Source organism: Atractosteus spatula, chromosome 13 (assembly GCF_055471065.1).
Source record: "Atractosteus spatula isolate fAtrSpa1 chromosome 13, fAtrSpa1.hap1, whole genome shotgun sequence".
In the NCBI taxonomy this organism is placed as follows: domain Eukaryota; kingdom Metazoa; phylum Chordata; class Actinopteri; order Semionotiformes; family Lepisosteidae; genus Atractosteus; species Atractosteus spatula.
The window spans coordinates 34019618-34044040 of NC_142718.1; the positions used below are offsets into that span (position 1 = coordinate 34019618).

A 24423-nucleotide genomic window follows, 5' to 3' on the forward strand; every position below is an offset into this window, starting at 1 on the left:
ATGGTCCAGATTTGAAATAGAATCTGGGTGGCTTTCGTTCTTTCTATTCATGTTGATTCCTAGAACCTTTTTCCGTTCATTGGAGAAAGTGGAACCATGAATATACCTTGCTCCAGATTTCTGCTCTGTTCATGTGAACACGTCTTATGTGGAATTTCTGCATCGGATGATTTTTCTCCCATTTCTTTCTTATTTATTCCTTAGTTTTTTTTTCCATCTGCTTCCTGGCTCTGATTGCATGGTTTATGGTTATCTGCCACTGTTGATACTTTGACAGTTTTACACGCTTTGCCTCTGAGCAATGTCGCAGGCACTAGACGCGGAATACGACTTCATGCTTTGTGATTCTTTCTCTATGCTGGTTTAACAGCGCCTGAGTTTTCAGTTATATTACAAATTGTGAAAATATGTCATTTTTTGTTTTTCTTGATTTTCAAGATTATTTCTTTCAATCGTTTAAGCGACATTGAAAATAGGTATTTTAAGCATATTTCCCAAAACACACTTACATAAATGATTTCTTTCACTTTTCAGTTGTGCCTTTTTTCAAATGTTGTATGATTCTAGTATGAAAAAGTTTTTATATTCAAACATTCAGTAATGATTCATGAGACGGTTTTTAGTTTACTTTCTTGTGAAGTATTTTACTGAGACATTGAATTTGGATTCCTGTGATGGTCTTTGCTATGACGGTCAGTATTGTGCTTATTCTGTTCCACTAACATAGAGACTCTTGTATGAAAACCATTTACTATACAATTCAACTACAGGAGAGTCAGTTTTCTTCTGAATTGAGCAAACTTGAAAAATGGTCCTTTTTTAAGATTTCTTTTTGAAAGATGTTCCTTATTATCTTGTAGTTGGAACCGAGGGGAAACAAAGGGACATTGTGTTCCTCTTGGATGGTTCTGATGACTCCAGGAGTGGATTCCCAGCAATGCGCGACTTTGTCCGTAGAGTAGTGGAAAACCTTGATGTGGAGGAAAGCAGAGATCGCGTGGCTGTGATCCAGTACAGTAATGACGCAGCAGCTAACTTCTATCTGAATACATATTCTACAAAAGACGATGTCATGAATACTATAAGAGGCCTGAGACAGAAAGGAGGAAGACCGCTCAACACTGGGGCCGCTCTGCAGTTTGTGAGGGATAGTGTCTTTACACCATCCGCTGGTAGCAGACGTCTTGAAGGTGTTCCTCAGATGTTAATCCTGTTGACGGGGGGAAGGTCCAGAGATGATGTGGGTGGATCTGCCTCGGCTCTGAAGGGCCTTGGGGTTGTTCCTCTGGGAATTGGAACCAGGAATGCTGACACCCGGGAACTGCAAACAATCTCCTACGATCCCAACTATGCTCTAACTGTCAAAGAGTTTTCTGATCTTCCAGACATCCAACAGCAACTTCTATCAACACTGACACAAATTTCTGTAGCGATCAGACCCACTGTCATAGGTAAACGAATACCTTCTTCAGTTATTTCTGTATATGCTGCTTTTGTCATGGCAGATAATGGTCCAGATTTGAAATAGAATCTGGGTGGCTTTCGTTCTTTCTATTCATGTTGATTCCTAGAACCTTTTTCCGTTCATTGGAGAAAGTGGAACCATGAATATACCCTGCTCCAGATTTCTGCTTTGTTCATGTGAACACGTCTTATGTGGAATTTCTGCATCGGATGATTTTTCTCCCATTTCTTTCTTATTTATTCCTTAGTTTTTTTTTCCATCTGCTTCCTGGCTCTGATTGCATGGTTTATGGTTATCTGCCACTGTTGATACTTTGACAGTTTTACACGCTTTGCCTCTGAGCAATGTCGCAGGCACTAGACGCGGAATACGACTTCATGCTTTGTGATTCTTTCTCTATGCTGGTTTAACAGCGCCTGAGTTTTCAGTTATATTACAAATTGTGAAAATATGTCATTTTTTGTTTTTCTTGATTTTCAAGATTATTTCTTTCAATCGTTTAAGCGACATTGAAAATAGGTATTTTAAGCATATTTCCCAAAACACACTTACATAAATGATTTCTTTCACTTTTCAGTTGTGCCTTTTTTCAAATGTTGTATGATTCTAGTATGAAAAAGTTTTTATATTCAAACATTCAGTAATGATTCATGAGACGGTTTTTAGTTTAGTTTCTTGTGAAGTATTTTACTGAGACATTGAGTTTGGATTCCTGTGATGGTCTTTGCTATGACGGTCAGTATTGTGCTTATTCTGTTCCACTAACATGGAGACTCTTGTATGAAAACCATTTACTGTACAATTCAACTACAGGAGAGTCAGTTTTCTTCTGAATTGAGCAAACTTGAAAAATGGTCCTTTTTTAAGATTTCTTTTTGAAAGATGTTTCTTATTATCTTGTAGTTGAAACCGAGGGGAAACAAAGGGACATTGTGTTCCTCTTGGATGGTTCTGATGACTCCAGGAGTGGATTCCCAGCAATGCGCGACTTTGTCCGTAGAGTAGTGGAAAACCTTGATGTGGAGGAAAGCAGAGATCGCGTGGCTGTGATCCAGTACAGTAATGACGCAGCAGCTAACTTCTATCTGAATACATATTCTACAAAAGACGATGTCATGAATACTATAAGAGGCCTGAGACAGAAAGGAGGAAGACCCCTCAACACTGGGGCAGCTCTGCAGTTTGTGAGGGATAGTGTCTTTACACCATCCGCCGGTAGCAGACGTCTTGAAGGTGTTCCTCAGATGTTAATCCTGTTGACGGGGGGAAGGTCCAGAGATGATGTGGGTGGATCTGCCTCGGCTCTGAAGGGCCTTGGGGTTGTTCCTCTGGGAATTGGAACCAGGAAAGCTGACACCCGGGAACTGCAAACAATCTCCTACGATCCCAACTATGCTCTAACTGTCAGAGAGTTTTCTGACCTTCCAGACATCCAACAGCAACTTCTATCAACACTGACACAAATTTCTGTAGCGATCAGACCCACTGTCATAGGTAAACGAATACCTTCTTCAGTTATTTCTGTATGTGCTGCTTTTGGCATGGCAGATAATGGTCCAGATTTGAAGTAGAATCTGGGTGGCTTTCGTTCTTTCTATTCGTGTTGATTCCTAGAACCTTTTTCCGTTCATTGGAGAAAGTGGAACCATGAATATACCTTGCTCCAGATTTCTGTTCTGTTCATGTGAACACGGCTTATGTGGAATTTCTGCATCGGATGATTTTTCTCCCATTTCTTTCTTATTTATTCCTTAGTTTTTTTTTCCATCTGTTTCCTGGCTCTGATTGCATGGTTTATGGTTATCTGCCACTGTTGATACTTTGACAGTTTTACACGCTTTGCCTCTGAGCAATGTCGCAGGCACTAGATGCGGAATACGACTTCATGCTTTGTGATTCTTTCTCTATGCTGGTTTAACAGCGCCTGAGTTTTCAGTTATATTACAAATTGTGAAAATATGTCATTTTTTGTTTTTCTTGATTTTCAAGAGTATTTCTTTCAATCGTTTAAGCGACATTGAAAATAGGTATTTTAAGCATATTTCCCAAAACACACTTACATAAATGATTTCTTTCACTTTTCAGTTGTGCCTTTTTTCAAATGTTGTATGATTCTAGTATGAAAAAGTTTTTATATTCAAACATTCAGTAATGATTCATGAGACGGTTTTTAGTTTAGTTTCTTGTGAAGTATTTCATTGAAACATTGAATTTGGATTCCTGTGATGGTCTTTGCTATGACGGTCAGTATTGTGCTTATTCTGTTCCACTAACATAGAGACTCTTGTATGAAAACCATTTACTGTACAATTCAACTACAGGAGAGTCAGTTTTCTTCTGAATTGAGCAAACTTGAAAAATGGTCCTTTTTTAAGATTTCTTTTTGAAAGATGTTCCTTATTATCTTGTAGTTGAAACCGAGGGGAAACAAAGGGACATTGTGTTCCTCTTGGATGGTTCTGATGACTCCAGGAGTGGATTCCCAGCAATGCGCGACTTTGTCCGTAGAGTAGTGGAAAACCTTGATGTGGAGGAAAGCAGAGATCGCGTGGCTGTGATCCAGTACAGTAATGACGCAGCAGCTAACTTCTATCTGAATACATATTCTACAAAAGACGATGTCATGAATACTATAAGAGGCCTGAGACAGAAAGGAGGAAGACCGCTCAACACTGGGGCCGCTCTGCAGTTTGTGAGGGATAGTGTCTTTACACCATCCGCCGGTAGCAGACGTCTTGAAGGTGTTCCTCAGATGTTAATCCTGTTGACGGGGGGAAGGTCCAGAGATGATGTGGGTGGATCTGCCTCGGCTCTGAAGGGCCTTGGGGTTGTTCCTCTGGGAATTGGAACCAGGAATGCTGACACCCGGGAACTGCAAACAATCTCCTACGATCCCAACTATGCTCTAACTGTCAGAGAGTTTTCTGACCTTCCAGACATCCAACAGCAACTTCTATCAACACTGACACAAATTTCTGTAGCGATCAGACCCACTGTCATAGGTAAACGAATACCTTCTTCAGTTATTTCTGTATGTGCTGCTTTTGGCATGGCAGATAATGGTCCAGATTTGAAGTAGAATCTGGGTGGCTTTCGTTCTTTCTATTCGTGTTGATTCCTAGAACCTTTTTCCGTTCATTGGAGAAAGTGGAACCATGAATATACCTTGCTCCAGATTTCTGCTCTGTTCATGTGAACACGGCTTATGTGGAATTTCTGCATCGGATGATTTTTCTCCCATTTCTTTCTTATTTATTCCTTAGTTTTTTTTTCCATCTGTTTCCTGGCTCTGATTGCATGGTTTATGGTTATCTGCCACTGTTGATACTTTGACAGTTTTACACGCTTTGCCTCTGAGCAATGTCGCAGGCACTAGACGCGGAATACGACTTCATGCTTTGTGATTCTTTCTCTATGCTGGTTTAACAGCGCCTGAGTTTTCAGTTATATTACAAATTGTGAAAATATGTCATTTTTTGTTTTTCTTGATTTTCAAGAGTATTTTTTTCAATCGTTTAAGCAACATTGAAAATAGGTATTTTAAGCATATTTCCCAAAACACACTTACATAAATGATTTCTTTCACTTTTCAGTTGTGCCTTTTTTCAAATGTTGTATGATTCTAGTATGAAAAAGTTTTTATATTCAAACATTCAGTAATGATTCATGAGACGGTTTTTAGTTTAGTTTCTTTTCTTGTGAAGTATTTTACCGAGACATTGAGTTTGGATTCTTGTGATGGTCTTTGCTATGACGGTCAGTATTGTGCTTATTCTGTTCCACTAACATAGAGACTCTTGTATGAAAACCATTTACAATTCAACTACAGGAGAGTCAGTTTTCTTCTGAATTGAGCAAACTTGAAAAATGGTCCTTTTTTAAGATTTCTTTTTGAAAGATGTTCCTTATTATCTTGTAGTTGAAACCGAGGGGAAACAAAGGGACATTGTGTTCCTCTTGGATGGTTCTGATGACTCCAGGAGTGGATTCCCAGCAATGCGCGACTTTATCCGTAGAGTAGTGGAAAACCTTGATGTGGAGGAAAGCAGAGATCGCGTGGCTGTGATCCAGTACAGTAATGACGCAGCAGCTAACTTCTATCTGAATACATATTCTACAAAAGACGATGTCATGAATACTATAAGAGGCCTGAGACAGAAAGGAGGAAGACCCCTCAACACTGGGGCAGCTCTGCGGTTTGTGAGGGATAGTGTCTTTACACCATCCGCCGGTAGCAGACGTCTTGAAGGTGTTCCTCAGATGTTAATCCTGTTGACGGGGGGAAGGTCCAGAGATGATGTGGGTGGATCTGCCTCGGCTCTGAAGGGCCTTGGGGTTGTTCCTCTGGGAATTGGAACCAGGAATGCTGACACCCGGGAACTGCAAACAATTTCCTACGATCCCAACTATGCTCTAACTGTCAGAGAGTTTTCTGACCTTCCAGACATCCAACAGCAACTTCTATCAACACTGACACAAATTTCTGAGTTCAAACCCCCTGTCATAGGTAAACTAACACTTTGTTCATTTAGCTGTGTTTGCGCTGATTATTAAATTTATTCCTTTTTAAGTTAATTATTTTAGAATCTGATGTATATTGATGGCAGATAATGCTCCAGATTTTCTATGAAATGTTTTCTTTGTATTGGAGAAGGTGCAATAATGAGTATATTCTCTTAATTTCACCTCTTTTGATATAAATATATTTCAAGTGATATTCTTGGATCTGATACCGTTCTCTGTTTTTTTAAACTTACTCCAATGAATCTCCAGTCTATTTAACATTATAGCACCCTTAGACTCTATGATCTGGCCTGATGAGCTTTTGCAGCTGTTACTGTATATGGACTTTACCTTTTATAATCTGATAGCAGAAGTTTTGAAGGTGTTCCTTAGATTGTAATACTGTTGACTGGTAGACATTCTAGAAAAGATGTTAGGGTTCCAGCAACTATAATACCAGGTGATATATATATGTTTTTATTTTATGAACAAGGAAAGTGGATACTGAAGAGCATTTTATTTGATCATGCTCTTGCTCTCTTTGTATAATTTTTAATCTGACAAAAGTTTCAAAAAAGAGAAGACCAGTTATGTTATGTAAAAAATGTTAATGAAATCAATTGTACTGTAATTCTTTATAATGTAATGACGTTCAAGATCTACTTATGGAATCATGTTGATTTCTCTCACATGTACACTATTGTGTACCTGGCACTGTTCTGTCAAGAGAGAACAACGGGTCATATAGTATTATAAGCAATCTGCAAACAATATCTTATTTTCCTAGCAAACATTTTCTGTTCATGAATTCCAAGATTTTTCAAATATGCAGTTTCTTTTGTCTCTTACATGACTAATTGCAATGAGTAACTGTAATTGTAAGATTTAAAAACAGTAGTCGTTAAACACATTACAAAAGGCGATTTAGGTAAATTAATATGTACAGTCTTTTATATATTTGTGTGAGAATCACTTTTACGTTTTTAGTCTGTTGTGAATATTGGAAAAAAGAGAGTGATTCAATTTGTGTTCATGTTTTGTAAGTTCTGTACAGCTTACTTTAATTTATGTAGAGGTGATACAGTACAATATGTCATGTAACTACTTTTCAAAATGAAATTATTTCCCCTATCAGTTGCACTTTTCAATGGCTTTTTCATAAAGCACTTTTGAATTGTAATATCTAATATACTGTATATCCCTTTTATTTTACCATTGCAACTCCCACTATATGCAACTTTCTTTTTTAAAAGATTATAATTATTGGCTGTAGTAGTAGGAAAAACACTACGGGTAGATTTGTCCTTGGGAAAATTCAATTGACTTTAAAAAATGAATAACCAATATTATAAGTTTGTTAAAGAGCAGTTTTTGTAATAGAGGTGCAAACTACAGTATGTTAAGACATTTTGCATGTTGTGTTGCAGAAGTGGGCTAAAATATTTATCTTTTTTTTCAGAACCCCAAGGTAATAAGAAGGATGTTATCTTCCTGATTGATGGCTCTGATGGAGTTCAAGAGGATTTCACAACTATTCAGGAATTTCTTAGACGAGTTGTTGAAAACCTTAGTGTTTCAGAAAACAAGATTCGGGTTGCTGTCGTTCAGTACAGCGATACTCCCAGGGCAGATATCTACTTGAATTCCCACACAACCAAGCAAGGTGTTCTGAATGCCATAAAGGGACTGAGACATAAGCGTGGAAGACAGCGCAACATGGGGGCAGCTCTTCAATTTGTTGGCTCGGATGTAATTTCCCCTGCACGTGGTAGCAGGAAGGAGGAGGGTGTTCCACAGTTTTTGATTGTTGTCACAGGAGGCAGATCCAATGATAATGTGAGAGACCCAGCAACAGTTCTCAAGCAATCAAGGGTTGTGCCTTTCAGTATAGGGACTAGAGATGCTGACCCCAGTGAACTTCAAATAATTTCCTTTACTCCTGACTTCTATTACCCTGTTGATGACTTCTCTGGCATCTACAATGTCCAACAAAGACTCATCTCACGCTTGACAGAGTTGTCCCAAGAGGAAATTTCTAAAGTTCTCCCAGTCTTTCCCACAGTTACAGGTAAGAAAATATGCCATTTAAATAGATTTTTTCTACATTTCTACAAAATATTCTTGTTCTAGAAATTCTTAGCAGAAATGTAGCAATGAAAGAAACTAAAATACAATGCTTTTTGAAGAAAGCTATGTTCAATATAAATACTTTTGGGAGTGAAACTATCATGTTACATGCAGTAAGGTACAGCACATTCATATATTGTGAGGTGTTATCTCTATATGCATTTGTTCTGTTGTGTTTATCTTAAATCATTATTCTTCTTTTCTTATTACAGTAATACATAATATTAATAATTAAGTATTATGAATACAGATATTAGTAATGCAACACTCCAAGAGAAACAGCTCTAAGGGAACAACAACATACTCCATAAAATCCTGATGCTGTAACATGCTTTTTCTTTTAAGAATAAATAACATAGTAGCAGTTCACTTACCAACTTATGACCTAGCTACTTAAACAGTCAGTCATGGCTCTTTGGAACCTACACAAGAGTTCTGGAAGAGTTTTCTGAATGTCTCATAGAGACACTTAGTTTTGAGAAGAGTCTCAGCAGAGATAACTGATTGCAGAAGCTAACAGAGCTCAAAGAGGAGCTTAAGTTTTTTGTTTGTGTTTTGGTGGTTTTGATTACTTACCCCTACAGTAAACAATGAAAACTGATTTTGTACCTCAGAAAAACAATTCTCTCTCTGAAATTCACACCAAATTCTTCTCTCATGCATGTGTTTCATGGTCAGTCATTTGCTTACCATCTCCTGACAACAGATCAGATAGACAGTTTGAAGCCTCTGCTTCCTGGTTTTTAAAATGTCACCTAACCAATTGTCTTCTCCCACCTGGTCAGGTGATTAATGGTGGCAGCTCATTCCCCTCCGCATTCTGGGAAATGTGGCTCAGACAAGAATCTCCATCTCGTCTGAATCTAGAGCACTCTTACAATTTTATAAAATCCTTGTAAACGCACAACTACCAGTAGTTCCCACACCATGTTGTGCATAGAATCATTAAATATATTTAAATGTGTTATAGTTTGCATATTACAGTTGTTAATACTTTCAGCCATTTCCAGTAAAGGAGAACAAATACAAATTATAGCATTTTCCTTCTGTTTAGTTTTAGCATGTTAATTAATGTGCTTCCCTCTGATATTTAATTAGCATTTAGCTTTATGATCCCTGATTACCTGCCTGATTTTGTTATCTCTATGAAAAGTGTACATAAATACTTTTATTTTCTCTATAATTGCACTGTGTTTAAAATGTTAGATATTATTTCTGATGCCTGCATTCTTTTGCACTACAGTGGTCCGAACAGGAGATAAAAGGGATATAGTGTTTTTGATTGATGGAACCACTGCTGTTCGCAGTGAGTTCCCAAACCTCAGAGACATGATTCAGAGAGTTGTGGAGAAGCTGGATGTCTCCCTGAACAAGGTGAGGGTCTCTGTTGTTCAGTACAGTGATGACCCCAAGGTGGAATTCCTGCTGAACGAACACTCCTCTAAGGACGAAGTGCGTGATGCAGTCAGGAGAATGAGGAACATGGGAGGGAGTCGACTGAACACTGGCCGTGCTTTGGAATACGTCACCAAGGAGATCTTTCAGAGGTCGGCAGGCAGCAGGATTGAAGAAGGGGTTCCCCAATTTCTGATAGTTGTCACTGGGGGCAGCTCAGCAGATGATGTTGAGGCCCCTGCTCAGCAACTGAAGTTAAACACTGTGGCTGTTATTTCTGTTGGAGCAAAGAATGCCAATCCAGAGGAGCTGAAGTATATATCCCTCAGTCCAAAATACTCATATATCCTGAGAAATTTCCAAGACCTTTCTACCATTGAACAACAGTTGTTAGCTCCAGTAACTACTATGACAACATCAGATATTGTAAAGGAAACTTCTGAAACTCCAGATATAGGTAAGAAAATATATTTACCTGATGATAAACATATGCTGTATCATGGATAAGATTTATAATAAGAAAAAATATAGTATTAAGTAAATGCTAATTCATGAGAGAGTTTAAATTTTTTTATTTTATGATCTCCTGGTCTTTGAAAGTTTTAGGTTTAGACTTTGCCTCTAATTGTTCCTTATGCCTACTTTTAAGGAAAGGCCATAAACATAATAATGTAGTCTTTGAGAGATTATCAAGTAATGTTGTCAAGTAACTTATCTGCTTTTTAAAACAAGCACCATTTCTCTTTTTTAGTTCTTCCTGGATTGGGTAAGAAGGATATTGTCTTCCTTATTGATGGGTCTGACAGTGTTGGAGCTGATGGCATTGCCCACATCCGTGACTTCATACTCAAAGTACTTCGGCAGCTTGACATTGCTTCTGACAAGATCCGCATTGCTGTGGTGCAGTACAGCAGCAGGCAAAATACAGAATTCTCTCTGAACACGTTTTCCAGGAAGAATGATGTGATCTCTGCAGTGAGAAAGCTTCGTCCCATTGGAGGACCTACTGCCAATCTAGCCAAAGCTCTTGACTATGTTATCAGAACTGAATTAAAAGCTGCAGCAGGGGTCAGGACAGCTGATGCTTCACAGCACTTAGTGGTGCTTACTGGAGGCAGGTCACCAAGTGATGTCAGCATTTATGGCCCAATGCTGAGGAACATCAATATCGGCTGCATAGGGATTGGTACCAGTACTGCAGATACAAGACAGTTGAGTCAGATTGCTACCACTCCTGAAGATGTCCTTAAAGTGCAGAACTTTCCAGGGTTGTCCAATATTCAGGACAAGTTCCTCGCAAGACTCAGCGATACTCCCAGTACAACTAAACCCCCTACGGAACTTCCTGGTAAGTCACACGTTTAGAGAATAACTCCACTCCAGAATTACCTGAGCTGGCACACAAATTCTCAGTCACTCTAAAATAAAATTTAAGATATGTTGGGGTTTTTTTGCTGGAAGTGCTTTTCTTGCAGCAGGTACTGTATTTTCTTACCTTAATTTTGATCAAACTTCATTACGGCTGCTGAACCCCAGAAGGGGAAATGCAAAAAAAAACATTTTGTAACATCCAGTTTAATTCAATTTCATAGGTTTTTGTCTGCACTTTACCTGATTCAGGAAAGTTTCCAAATACTGAAATCTACAGACATTATGATAAAGCTAACATTTCCAAGTTAATTTAAAAAGAGATTTTGATTAAATTATTTTTGCACAGTGTTGCTACATTTACCAAAGAAAATAGTGAAAGGGGAGGACAGTAAAAATGTCATTACATAACCAATGTACTTATACAACAAGAGTGTAGTTACAGTACACGATGTATTACTCTTTTTTAAATCTGTTCTTTTGACCTTTGCAGGTATGGACATCAAAGTTGCTGACATTGTGTTTTTAGTTGATGGTTCAATTAATCTGGGGCGTGGCAACTTCAAATCGGTCATGGAGTTCATCCTCAACTTGATTGACCTATTTTACACAGATAACGATAAGCTGCGGATTGGTCTGGCCCACTACTCCACAGATGTGACAGATGTGTTTTACCTTAATACTTACAGTAACAAAGATGACATCTTAAATGCTATTAGCCAGGCAGAATATAAAGGAGGAACGCGAATCAACACAGGCGCCGCCATTAAGCATGTTCAAGACCAGCACTTTATTAAAGCAAGAGGAAGCCGAAAGGATGAGGGCGTCCCACAAATCCTAATGATTGTGACTGGTGGGAGGTCTCAGGATGATGGGAAAGCAGCAGCTTTGGCGCTCAAATCTACTGGCGTACGGATCTATGCAGTGGGAGTAGGTAATATTGAGGATGAACTCAGCAATCTTGGCAGTGAGTCCACCACAGTCGCAAGGGCTAGCACCTTCCAAGAGCTCTCGGAGCTGAACGAACAGATATTGGAAGCGCTGGTCGATGAAGTGAAAGGCAAAAATCACTGCACCGGAGGACCAGAAATTTCCACAGGTAACAGGAAGAGTTTGCTTGTGACTTTTTGAAAATTTACAGATATTGTACACCAAAAGTTTAAATTATCTATACATATTTTGAACATGTTATGAAGACATATAGTACACATTCTTGTGAATCCCGCAGTCCATGTTAACCCATTTACAGTGGTATTTTTTGGAGTGAGCTTTTAATGTACAGTATGAACATCCACTCTTAGCCTTCAGATACATGTTAAACAATCGGTGGGTTAACTTGACACCACCAGCAGATGGACAGTAGCTTCTTTTCACCCATGTGTAAAGTTGCTCTTTGTCATTGACATACATTTATCTTTTAGATACAAGGCTTTCATTTAATGCCATTCATAAGAAGCAAGCATGAGACCAAACCATTACTGCATTTTTTAAGCAGCCAGTAAAATCAACCATTAAATCGCTTTTTGTGATGTAAATCACAACATCAAATCAAAATTTTCCTTTCGTTTTGTTAACAGAGTGCAAGATGGAGGTCTTGGTAGGCTTTGACGTCTCCAATGTTGGAGCGGGACAAAACATTTTTGTAGCTCAGAGAGGGTTGGAGTCCAAGATGGAATCAATTCTTCAACGAGTCTCCCAGATGCATCCAATAAGCTGCTCAGCTTCTCAGGCTCCCTCTGTGCGAGTTGGCTTGGTGGCTCTCAACTCGGCAGGGCAGCAGGTTGGATTTGATTTAAGCGAGTACAAGCCCCAGCTCATCGAGTCATTCAAAAACCTCCGTTCCAGAGGGCCTTACATCCTGAACACAAAGACCATTGATGCTTATCGTAGCGTGTTCCAAAGCAGTGGGACCCAAGGATCTGTCAAGGTATGTTTGACATTGTGAACCTCCACCACTCATTTGGAAAGCAGGCTGAGTAGACCTGGGAGCCGTCAGGAAGGAATTAGAGCTGCATCGCTTGGTCCTACCTGGGATTGAACCCAGGACCTGCGGTCAGGAGCTAGACGCCCTTGCCATCTGAGCTACCACGGCTCCGTGCAAAAACAAAAGCCTGATGAAAAATGAAACTGTGTAATGTTTCACCATTAATTACAAGTTTAAATTAACCCATGTCATCTAAAAAATCCATTTTGATCCATTCATGTTTTAGGTTGTGATTCACCTAACAGATGGTCTCGATGAAGCATATGCTCAAATGAAAGAACGCATAGACACGCTCCGATCTTCAGGTGCTTCTTCAAAATTATTTTGTTTTTACAATTTCTTTGAAATTAGAAAGGAATATTCTAAATTGGGCCTGTCAGATGTCAACAGCTCTGCCATTTATAAATACAATCATTTAAGAAATAGAACAGAATCCAGTCCAGTAATCTAGCTGTATGGGGAAACTAAGAATGAATAATGCAAAAAAGTGTATAGTTCTAAACCACAATAATTTGTTGTAGCTGATGTGAGTGCCTTCATCCTGGTTGGCCTGGAGAGAGTGTCTGGATTTGAGGATGCAGTGCTGCTGGAGTATGGACGTGGCTTCCGATACACGAGGCCGCTACGCATTAACCTGCTGGACGTGGACTATGAGCTGTCTGAAGAGCTGGTGGGAAACTGCAGTCTGTTCATAGAATAATCTGTGTTTGCTGCTATTTAAACATTTGTATGATAATTTTGTTTCTCTTCTACTTCTCTCAATAACAAAGGACAACATAGCAGAACGAGAATGCTGCTTAGTCCCCTGCAAGTGCACTGGACAAAGAGGGGATAGAGGACCTGTAGGAATCGTGGGACCTAAGGTCATTTTATTTACATGAATTAATCAATTAATGTATTTATTTCAAAACGTATTCTGAACTGAGCTATGTTTTATATTTAATCTTAACACACTATGTCTCTGTAATGTAATATTTACTTGCATGTTTGGCTATAACGTTACCTGAACAGTGTAATAAAGCATCATGTATTTAAACTTTAAATTAAAGTGTTCTACTCTTGAACCTCCTATATGAGTGTAATCTAAGGTTGTCCTTCTGCTGTGACTACAGGGAGGACCAGGAGGACCAGGTTACAGAGGACATCCTGGTGATGAAGGTGGACCTGTAAGTAGGCTTGAGAATCACAGTTTTTAATATAGGACACTTTCTTGTAGGATGCATGCTGTCAAAGTTCAGTTTTAGCACCATAACTGTTATTCTTATGTTGTAGTAGTTTGTAAGGTGTTTTAGCCTTTTTTACACATAAAGACCATTGTCTAAAAAAGTGGTACTAGGCTCTTTAAAGAGCCTGCTTTGGCAGAATCCTAAACTGTGGCTGTCAGAAACTGTGGGCTACACATAATGAAGTTTTCACTGCTATCAACCTGACTATTAGAGTATACAGAGTATACATACACGTATCAATTCCTGATTATCAGAATAATCAGGAATCAACTGCAATACAACACAGTTTGCACACAGCACACAATAAGTACATAGAGATGAATTTTAAACTCAGCCCATTCCCTTGGAAAGTAAGGAATTAATTGTTGACTATTAGCCGGGGATAATAAGAATGCAGGTACAATGCCGTATTCTAGATCTACAACATTAATGTACAAAATTCTGTATACAGTATATACATAGTATATATACATAAATGCATGTGCACACACTGTTATTGTGAATGCACATGCGTTTGTAAGTCTTCCGCTACTGTAATACTATGCTGTGCACTGTTATACTCTCTTTCCCTCTTACAGGGTGAGAGGGGACCCCCAGGTGTGAATGGGACACAAGGATTCCAGGGCTGCCCAGGACAGAGAGGCATAAAGGTGGGAAACTCTAAAGAATGAAACTCCACTCCTGACACCCTCGTTTTAACATTTAATTTTCTAAATAAATGGCGCAATTTGAGGAAGTCCATGTGTTAACAGCAGCTGTGTCTCTGTCTCTTCTAGGGTTCCCGCGGATACTCTGGAGAGAAGGTAACGGCTGCTATCAACCAAAGCCTTCATGCAACAAGATTTAATGCCTGCTCATTTTTTTTCTCTGTTCGCTGACATGTTATCAATGTGTTGTTTACCTTATTTTTACAGGGTGATTTTGGAGACATCGGTCTAGATGGAATCGACGGGGAAGAGGTAAAAGAAGAATAAAACCAACAAACCCAGAAGACCCAATCCATAGTGCAAGAATGTTTTTTTTACAGTATAGCTTGAAGTTGAAATAAGTGTATTATCCAAACTGAGGATAGTGTGGCAATAGGGGCAATTCTAGGCTGTTTGTTCCATTCTGCTTCTATTTCCAGGGTGTCAGTGGGGTGACAGGACCTCCAGGAGAAAGAGGGAGCCCTGGTAGGAGGGTAAGTGTGTCTTATCACCAGGGTTAGAAACTGGTGCTCAGTCTGTGTTAATTAAAACCAGTTCTAGAAACACAGTGAGTTAATTCATGTGCAATGTTATCATTAATCATAATAAAAGTTTTTTTTCTTATGTTTTCTTTTTTATTTAAAGTAGTAAGATCAAATTATAAATCTCTACTGTTTAAGACTGCCTGATGCAATGTACACCTTAGTTAATATTATTTCAGTTTAGTTGAATTTGCTTTGAAAGGTGTCTGTGTTTTTGTAATGTAACTTGACCACTGATATCGATATTTCGATTTCATAAGGCTTGGGCAGAAGAAGGCGAGTCAAGCAAAGGTCAGAATAGCCACTCGTACACAGTGGAAGATTAGCACTGAATCATGCTCTTAAACTAAACCTCAATAGAAGTTGTTTGAGTGAGTGGGTTCCAAAGTGAAATGACTATGCTAATTCTGTAGCAGCCTTAATTTGATGAAGTGTAATTGATATCTGTCACAGATATCTACACTACAGTGATTGCCACGACTTGGCGGGACATTTTTATTACATTTCAAAACTTCAGTTGATTGATTGAATGTCTGATGAATTGATTTGATTCTGAATCACAAAATTCTATTTGGTGCTTTGACATGCTATCCAACTAATTTCATTTGGAAGGCAAATGTACCAAAAACAGTAATATAAGTGATGAAACATTCAGGCATTAAGCATATACAAATCACAGGTTTATTGCATAGGCTTAAAACAGTATTCTAAAACAATTTGTATTTTACAGTAGACACAGTATACGCCCCACCAGACAAACATTCATTCCGAGAAAGGTTCTCTTGTGCAGACGTTCTCTGTGCAAGAAAACAATCTTCCCATATTTTCGTAACCTAAGTCTAGCTATATGAAACTATATGAAAACTCCACAATTATTATTAGCTCTGTTATGTAGGAAAATAAAAACTTTAACAAATGTACTTCAACAAAATGTTTTGAATTAATAGTGCTATTTGAAGTTACCCTTTCCAATTAGACGCCCAAAACCTACAGCTTTTGAGAGCTTTCTGTCACATCCTCCCATTACATTCTCAATCTGTCTCTGGGTATGAAGTAGTGAAGCAGAATGTGTTATAATATGCCATGTCCTATAGTTTTCTTAGAGTGAGTGATACTTTAATATAGTATAATTTTATTTATTGTAATATCTGTTCTTGCAGGGTCCAAAGGGGGTTAAAGGAACAGGAGGAGAAAGAGGAGAAACAGGAATTAGAGGAGATCCTGTGAGTGTGTTATTACAAATCTTGAATCAGTGTAGCCCTGCTGGACTCTTTTCTAGAATATGTACACTACAATGCCATTACTGCCAACATCATTATATGTGTCTATACGTACTGAAACAAATGTAATTGGTTCCAATACTCAAATGATGCATTTGTAATGGCTCTCAGTATATAAAACACAGCCCTGTGCCAGATGTTGCACCAGCAAAAGTAGTGGAGCATTACTAGCTGTCAGAATCACAGGGGCCTGTGTCACTGAGAGATGAGAAGGGCTTGCTTGACACATCCCGCCCTCTCTCAAACTGTTGGCTAGTCACATGACCCAGGCTGGAGCCTGCAATCATATAGTATTGCCCAACCTGCACTTGGGAGAGCTCCTTTCATCAGCTAAGCCAATCCAGAGGCCCTGTATTATCACTTTCTTTAGTAGAAAATTCAGACAAACAAATTCAAATACTAGTGATTCCTTCACAGGTATTCATGTTTTGATTTCTCTCATTTTTTAAGATACTGAAAACTAAATAAAATACAATACATGATTGCAATTATGTATCTGTTTTTATACAGTTTAAAATATACTATAAACTATTTTTATAGGGTACCCCTGGAGCAGATAACCCTCAGAGAGGACCAAAAGGACAGAAAGGAGATGTAGGACCAATGGTAATATACAGCTGCTGTTTGCATTTCCATGATGTGTTCACGTCTGGTACTGGTATTTGAGAACATTCATATGGAGGTAGTATAAGAAAAACACATTTTCTTGACACTGAAAAATTAAACCTTATTTTCAAATCATTTACAAGTTAATGGAAGAGAAGATTATGTATTCTTTCTACCAGCGTTTTACTGACTAGCAAGTTTACATTCATTGAGCTTTTTTGCAAGGCTGAAATTCTAAATAATATAGTAAAGGGTAGGAAGACAGGTGTCCTCATTATGCTGATAGTGTGTTGATAATTGAAACAAACAAACATTTGTTGTATCAGAGGTAATGCTCTGGCTCTGCTCTTTTTCAGGGAGATCCTGGAGAGGATGGAGGTCAGGGTGTCCCAGGTACAATAGGACCGAAGGTATGATATGCATCCTCTATTCTATTTGACACAACTAATGAGTGTATAAAAGCATTAGTCTTTCACAAGCAAAAATTAATTTATTAAAGTGGAGGTCACAGTACATGTTTGAATGTTCATCTAATTCTTTTAACATCCTTTCTCAAGGTGTGTGTTCGTACGAGCACAAACACCAAATCATCGGTCATTCATTCGCTTCTGCAAAGAATTCGTAAAAGACTTCATAAAATGAGATAAACGGAGATCCGACTTTTTTTATATGTGTGCTTGTTTCCTACTGACGTCATCCAGTCCCTGTTCAAGGAGTCACAGCGCAGTCCAGTGAAGGTTTGCGAGGAGTTTAATTGTAACGAAAATTTCCACAAATGGAAAACACTGAAGGAGACACACACAAGGTGTAACTTCCACAGTGCCCTGAATTGCAAGAATGTTACAGAATGTTTTATAGTCAGAGACCAGCCACGTTTCCTGTATGTTAATACCATGAATGGGGCTTTATGAGTGCTCATTTCCTTTATGGCCTAGTGGCCGTATTCCTGGTGATGTTATCCCGCCTTTCAGCTATTTCCGAGATGTCACATACAGCGCCAGGTGTCTGTTTAAAACTCCCTCAAGCCACGTCAGGGGTAATGACCCCAGGACAGAGCCAGATTTCTACAACACCATCATCTAGAAGGCTGAGATGAAAATCAGCAGACTAGTGACTTTAACCTGTCTTAAATCTCTCGATAGCATAAACCAGAGACTTGTGCATTTGTGTGATTAAATTTTATTCATTTGTTTTTAATTTAGGGGGCTGAGGGTAGAAGAGGATCCCCTGGGCCACAGGTAAGTGTCCCCATTAATGTTCTTCCTGTTCTGAGAGGAGCGTGCTTCTGTTCTCTGCTTTATCCTCAAGCTTGTAGAATATGATAGTATGTTCCTATTATTTTTGGAAATAGCCATAAAACATTCAAGCCAAGTTTATATACTGTAGTAGTTCAGGTGGGTAGCTGCGACAGCATGCGTAGGCTGCAAAGGAACAAGTAATAGGTTTATTCCATGCTGAAAAAAAGAAGAAAGAGAACACAACGTTTCGGCCGTGGAGCCTTCTTCAGGTGCTCACAGTTTATATACTGTATATGTAATTGCATTACATAACCTTGACATCATTATCATACAGGGAACTCTCATGTGAATATAGCATAGGCTTTGCATGATCGGTATACCATGAGAGTTCATCTTCTTAAGCGTCTTCCTTTGTCTGTCTCATGTTTCAGGGCTTGCTAGGGGAGCCTGGACCTCCAGGGCCAGCAGGAGAGCCAGGAATAAGAGGCACTCAAGTAAGTTTTTATAAACTACAACTACATCAGGTCCATTTGCTATTATCTAATTTAATTGGGAAAAAAACAGCAACATTTGTATATGTATTTATGCACTTATCACATATACTGTTTGTATATTTGTAAGGACTTATCACTTAAAATAATGGTATTTTTTGTACCAGAAGTAGGCCCATTATATTTGTTGTCTATCACACTGTTTACAAAATGATGTCATCATAATATATATTCTTTTCATTACTTTTAAAAAAACAGTCTAGGATTCTCACATTTCACAAGGTAGTATGACATTTTAATAACAGCTTGTTATCTGCTAATCCACATGACTCTTTGAGCGTTAAAAAGGACCATTTGTGTGTCTGGTTTAGGGTATACCCGGACCAGTAGGAGCCCCAGGAATCAGAGGAGAGGATGGAAGTCCTGGAGCAAGAGTAAGACTCAACAGACTCGACAGACTCAACCGAGCAGATGGTCTTACTCCTCTTGAAAATTATTGTTTGTTGGGTTACTGTTGTACAGTATATAATACCACCCACTGATTTAAAGAGCAGTAGTAAAAACTTTTCTGAAAGATGTCTTGCTGCTTTTCGATTTGACCTGATAGTAATAATGGTAGTGGTGGTTTCGGTGTAATAACAGAGAAAGGCACAATGAGCTAATCTGTATTGTACGTCTGATGGCAGGGGCCTGCGGGATCTCCTGGACCCTCTGGTGATACTGGTAGAAGAGGACCCAACGGTCGAAAGGTAGAAGCTCAGTTTATACTGTGCATGCAGGCACCAGACCTGCTGCTCCAACACGCTGGCATTCGGCTTGTATAATACAGCACACCGTGCACGCAGATTGATACTGCATATGCTCTGCGTCTTCAGTGGCTTTTCGGACAAGACTGCCCGTCCTGGTTTTAATCCTCAGGATTTAAAAAATAATCCCAGTGCTTGATAATCTGTATTTTTGAGATTTACATGCATGCACACAGAAAAATCAGGCATGTGAAAAGAAAATGTACATTTTGGCATTTATTTCTAATGTTTGATATACCTCAACGAGAAATAAAATATTTTGGATATAAGTACTGTCCAACAGGTGAGTGTTACTTGCTATGCCTTGTTCAAAAGCAGTGGACAACCCAGAACACGTGCCCATGTTTCACACCTTGCTATGCCATCATTATGGATATGATTAACTCATTTTAGAAACAGTGAGTTTTTATTAAAGATTTGTTTTCAACCGTAACATGTGACTGCAGTTATTACTTCTAATAATTTATGATTTCAGTTAATTAGCTGCAGAAAACTTAAGTTTCTTTCCGTGCCTCTTTCAGCCACATGATGCAATGTCTTCAACAACTGGGGGAAGGCATTTTGCCATGTCAAAAATATGATTGCACAATTCCGCGTTATGGCACAAAAAGGCTGGGTCCAAAAATTGTTTTTGTTCTATCCCGAGCTGAACTCATAATACATTAATAAGGGAGTCCTCTGTTAGGCAAGTGCAGTGAGATTGTTATGTAAGGGTCTTCTTTTTCCAGGGAGAACCAGGAGAACCAGGACCAAAAGGAAATCCTGGACCACTGGGCCCTCGTGGTGAACCTGTGAGTATCTGAAACTCTTCCGGCACTATTGCAGTGTCTCTGAAGACTTTGCCTGCATCAGGTTATCTGCTGGCTCAGAATTTCTAAAATGAGACTAAGTTCAGTTTTCAGTAGGCTCTGTTATATAAAGAGGGGGAAGGAGGTGATACAGGTACTGCATTTTTATGCACTGCCCAAACCTGTGTCTGAAAGCTCAGTGCTTCTGTTCCTATTAGATCGATCCATGCTTAAATGTCTGCATAGTCTGTCCGGAGTCACACCATATTTACAGGCATGGAAGTTAGATTTAGATGTGACTTTTAAAAAAAAAGTAAGATCTGAGACTGTGGAGAATGGGAGGAACCAGATTTATCCTGTAGTGGTTGTCTTATTCAAGTTGAGTTGCTCTGTGAAAAGATTTTCTTTCATAGGGATGGTGCTGCAGAAATAGTGAGTAGGTCAGTGAGTAAGTCAGTATAAAGGTCAAGGTATCACAGTAAGAACTATGTGTTGAAGTACACCACCTTTGTGAAAGTTTTGTTCATTTTTCTATCAGGGTGAAGATGGTCGAGATGGATTTGGAGTTCCTGGTCCCAAAGGAAGAAAGGTAACTTAATTTGATTCTGCTAGATTTCCTAGCTAGTAATGCAAAAATGAGATTTGTTCATTTTCAACCTTGAGTCCAATAAACACTCCCTGCCTTCAGTGATAAAAGCACTAAAAAAACTTTAACAGTGAATTATGAAAACAGCTTTGCATTACCTCATTTGCAACCCCTAGTTGCTTCTTTGTTACATCCCACGTCTTTGTACTTGTCCCTCCACATATAAATTATGTGTTAAATAAAACAAGTATTGTTTTGACTACACTACATCCCTTATGTAAAAATTGGGCTTTTTGTGTCATTTTGTTAGTGCAACTACAGCCAACTTATTTTTTAATAAGTACTTTTTTACAGTACTTAATATTCCTTTTGACAGAACACGGTTTGTAAATGCTAAGCTAGCATTAGAATAAAGGACAGCAGACCTAATGAAAATGAATGCTGCAATGAAACATTTCATCCCATATTGCTAATTCAAAATCCATCTTTTAATAAAGGGCGATCCAGGATTCAGAGGATTTCCAGGATCAAAGGTAAGCTGTGAATCTGATTTCATTATTTGCAGATGAAACTTCAGACTGGGAATTTAGTTTTATGCATGTTTGCTGTTCCGTTAGAGTAACACAGGCAGGAATCTGGTGTTCGACTCATTATTTCTGCTCTTTTCTTATGTGATAGAAGTTTTCAGATCTCATGATACTTGTTGCTTACACTAGCACAGCGGTGACCCCCCCCCCCCCCCAAAGGTTTTGCCTGCAAGCTTCTGTACTTTCTGTGCTGTGGAATTTCACTTCCATCCTGCATTTTATCAACAGGGGCCGCTTGGTGATTCCGGACCAAAAGGGGCTGTGGGTCCGAAGGGAAACCGTGGACAAAGAGTGAGTACTGAGAGATGAATGGGTTTTCCGACATCTCCCAAGGCACACAAACAGCTGGAATATCTGTTTTCAGATTTTACCATTGAACGCATATAGTCACACTGAGGTAGTAAATGCATATGAAGCACAACTGGCGTGCAGATTTACAATAACAAACTTTAATATTTGATAGTCTATTCATACTAGTGAAGGAAATTGAACTTACGTCAGGTAGCATACACAATCTCCAGTCAGACACCCACTTCATATTTGAGTTCAGGCACTGGAAGCAGTGAGAATCAGGTACAACTATTGTCTCTGCTGATCTGAAGTACAGTGTTGTTGTGTCCTGCTACTCTGGCATTGATGTATTAACTGGTGAAAAGTAAAGTACAGCACATATTGTACTGTTAATTAGAAGGTTTTGCCTTTCTGACACATAATAGATACATTTCTTTTTACTTCATACTAAATTCCTGTAAAAATCAGAAAAAGGAAAGACTTTATAATATGTTTCATAATATTTCGTTCTAATATTTCAGGGAAATGCAGGTGATCCTGGTGAGCCTGGACCAAAGGGACAGACAGGAGACCCTGGACCTTATGTAAGGAAGCGTATTAACTTTCCTACAACTCTTTCAACACGTGCAGCACCAATAAAAAGTACATGTAGCAATTTTTCCTCATTCAAGATTAAAAAGAGAAAAGATTAAAGATTAAGTCACTTTTTTCGTTACTTCTTTAGTGAATGCACTACCCCTTTAAGGCTTGAAGCACTAGTGATTACTTCTGAAGAGTGTTATACGTTGAGGGGTTATAAGGGTTACACGGAAGAAATGAAGGAATACTTACAGCAGTTAACATGAACAGGAATTGATTCATCCATAAGTTATATCATTTTCAAAAATATTTTGTCTGCCTGCCCTAAAAAAGAACATGTGAACCTACAGTTCCTATACAGTAATTATATATCCCTTACTGTTTTATAGTCAGAGCGAGTATTATTTATATTAGGGAGTGAGCTGAAGTGAAATTTCCCCAGCTACACAAGTGTGTTTTTCCCTTTCATACTGTATTGCTGTACATATACTTATACAGTAGGTTTGTACAGTGTTAATTTTTCTTTTACTTTTATGTTTTCATTTGCAGGGTGACATTGGTCCAAGAGGGGCTGCAGCTCCGGTATGGAATCGCTCATTATCATGGATATCTAAAAAATCATCTTAATGATGGAATTAAACTGCATGCTTCAGAAAAAGAGATATTACCCCCAGTAGACCAGGAGTTCTCAGTCCCAGTCCTTGGTGTCTTTGCAGGTTTTGTAGGTCTTTTCAAAGTACCAACGGAAATAAAAAATCGGGAGAAGCTGCTAATCTGGTGCACATAATGTAAACTGATCTAGGACTGGCCCAGCTGCTCTGAAACCCTTTAGATATAATGGCCCTTTAGGACAAGAATAACTGCTGTTGGCAGATATCAAGCAATTTGTGTTCTTACATTTGTAAAGATGTTACCTAATTCTGCAGTTGCCAATGCGTAAATTTCAAATCTGTTTCTTTCAGCAATGTGATCTTGTCAAGAACATTCGAGATAAATGCCGTAAGTAAGATATATTGTGCTAAGTGTAAACTTAAAAGTATTTACCATGGTAAAAATATTTTGGCAAATAACTATTTTGGAATTTAGGCCCTGTGGAATTTGCAGTGCATCTTCACTACATCTTCATGTGTGGCTGTAGCTATAAGTCTTAAACAGTTTAAAACCTAGTGGGATAATTGACGGTTTCAAATTAAAATAAATATGTAATCAAAATAACAAATCCCATTAAAACACAACTCCCAAGAGGTTACCATCTATGGGGAAAATACAATTTTACATCAGGAAAAAAGAATCAAATTGTTAGCATATTTCTGTTGCAATATATGGTATACTTACAAATTGTTTGGGCATGATTACTCAGAACTTACTGTAAACAAATAATGAAAATAGACTGAAACAAATGCCTGTATTCTGACATTTCCTACCACAGGAATTTGACAACTGAAATGTATTTTTGGATTTCAGAGTGGTACTGTAGAAGTGAATTTGATCAAATATGCTTAGTGTTTATATAGATATAATACAAAATGATATTGTATTTACTGTTTATACTATATAAATCTATTTATAAAATGAAATTATTAACATTCATAAAATGTATCTTTTTTCCACTTTTACAGCTTGCTGTTATGGTAAGTAATTCAAAAATACTTTTGTAAATCAATTAAGTGATCCAGAGAAATGTTGCTTGAACCCATTAACAACCATTTATCAGTTTAACTTACAGTACATGAGCTGAAATTAGAATCGGGTGCTCTGCGGATGCATATTAATAATTACGGAACACTTTCTGTTCAGATATCTTGATATATATTCCAGTTAACTATTCAGATGCTGTTGTCAAAGGGACAAGTGTTCCCTTTTGTTATTTAATTA

The 24423-nt window shown here is 38.4% G+C and overlaps 1 protein-coding gene across 1 annotated transcript in view; it reads left to right on the forward strand.

Moving 5' to 3' along the window:
• LOC148822253 (uncharacterized) overlaps positions 1-24423 on the forward strand; it is a 123451-nt gene that overhangs the window by 88636 nt on the left and 10392 nt on the right. Inside the window, 33 exon segments of the mRNA XM_088930344.1 lie at positions 872-1489; positions 2380-2959; positions 3877-4467; positions 5385-5972; positions 7428-8036; positions 9010-9027; positions 9351-9947; positions 10242-10838; positions 11352-11957; positions 12436-12785; positions 13069-13147; positions 13364-13512; positions 13613-13705; positions 13955-14008; positions 14647-14718; positions 14845-14871; positions 14983-15027; positions 15195-15248; positions 16457-16519; positions 17117-17182; positions 17539-17592; positions 18385-18420; positions 18852-18914; positions 19283-19345; positions 19598-19660; positions 20446-20508; positions 21044-21094; positions 21589-21624; positions 21907-21969; positions 22491-22553; positions 23098-23130; positions 23511-23547; positions 24168-24179. Of these exon segments, the coding sequence (XP_088786470.1) occupies positions 872-1489; positions 2380-2959; positions 3877-4467; positions 5385-5972; positions 7428-8036; positions 9010-9027; positions 9351-9947; positions 10242-10838; positions 11352-11957; positions 12436-12785; positions 13069-13147; positions 13364-13512; positions 13613-13705; positions 13955-14008; positions 14647-14718; positions 14845-14871; positions 14983-15027; positions 15195-15248; positions 16457-16519; positions 17117-17182; positions 17539-17592; positions 18385-18420; positions 18852-18914; positions 19283-19345; positions 19598-19660; positions 20446-20508; positions 21044-21094; positions 21589-21624; positions 21907-21969; positions 22491-22553; positions 23098-23130; positions 23511-23547; positions 24168-24179 (6493 nt within the window).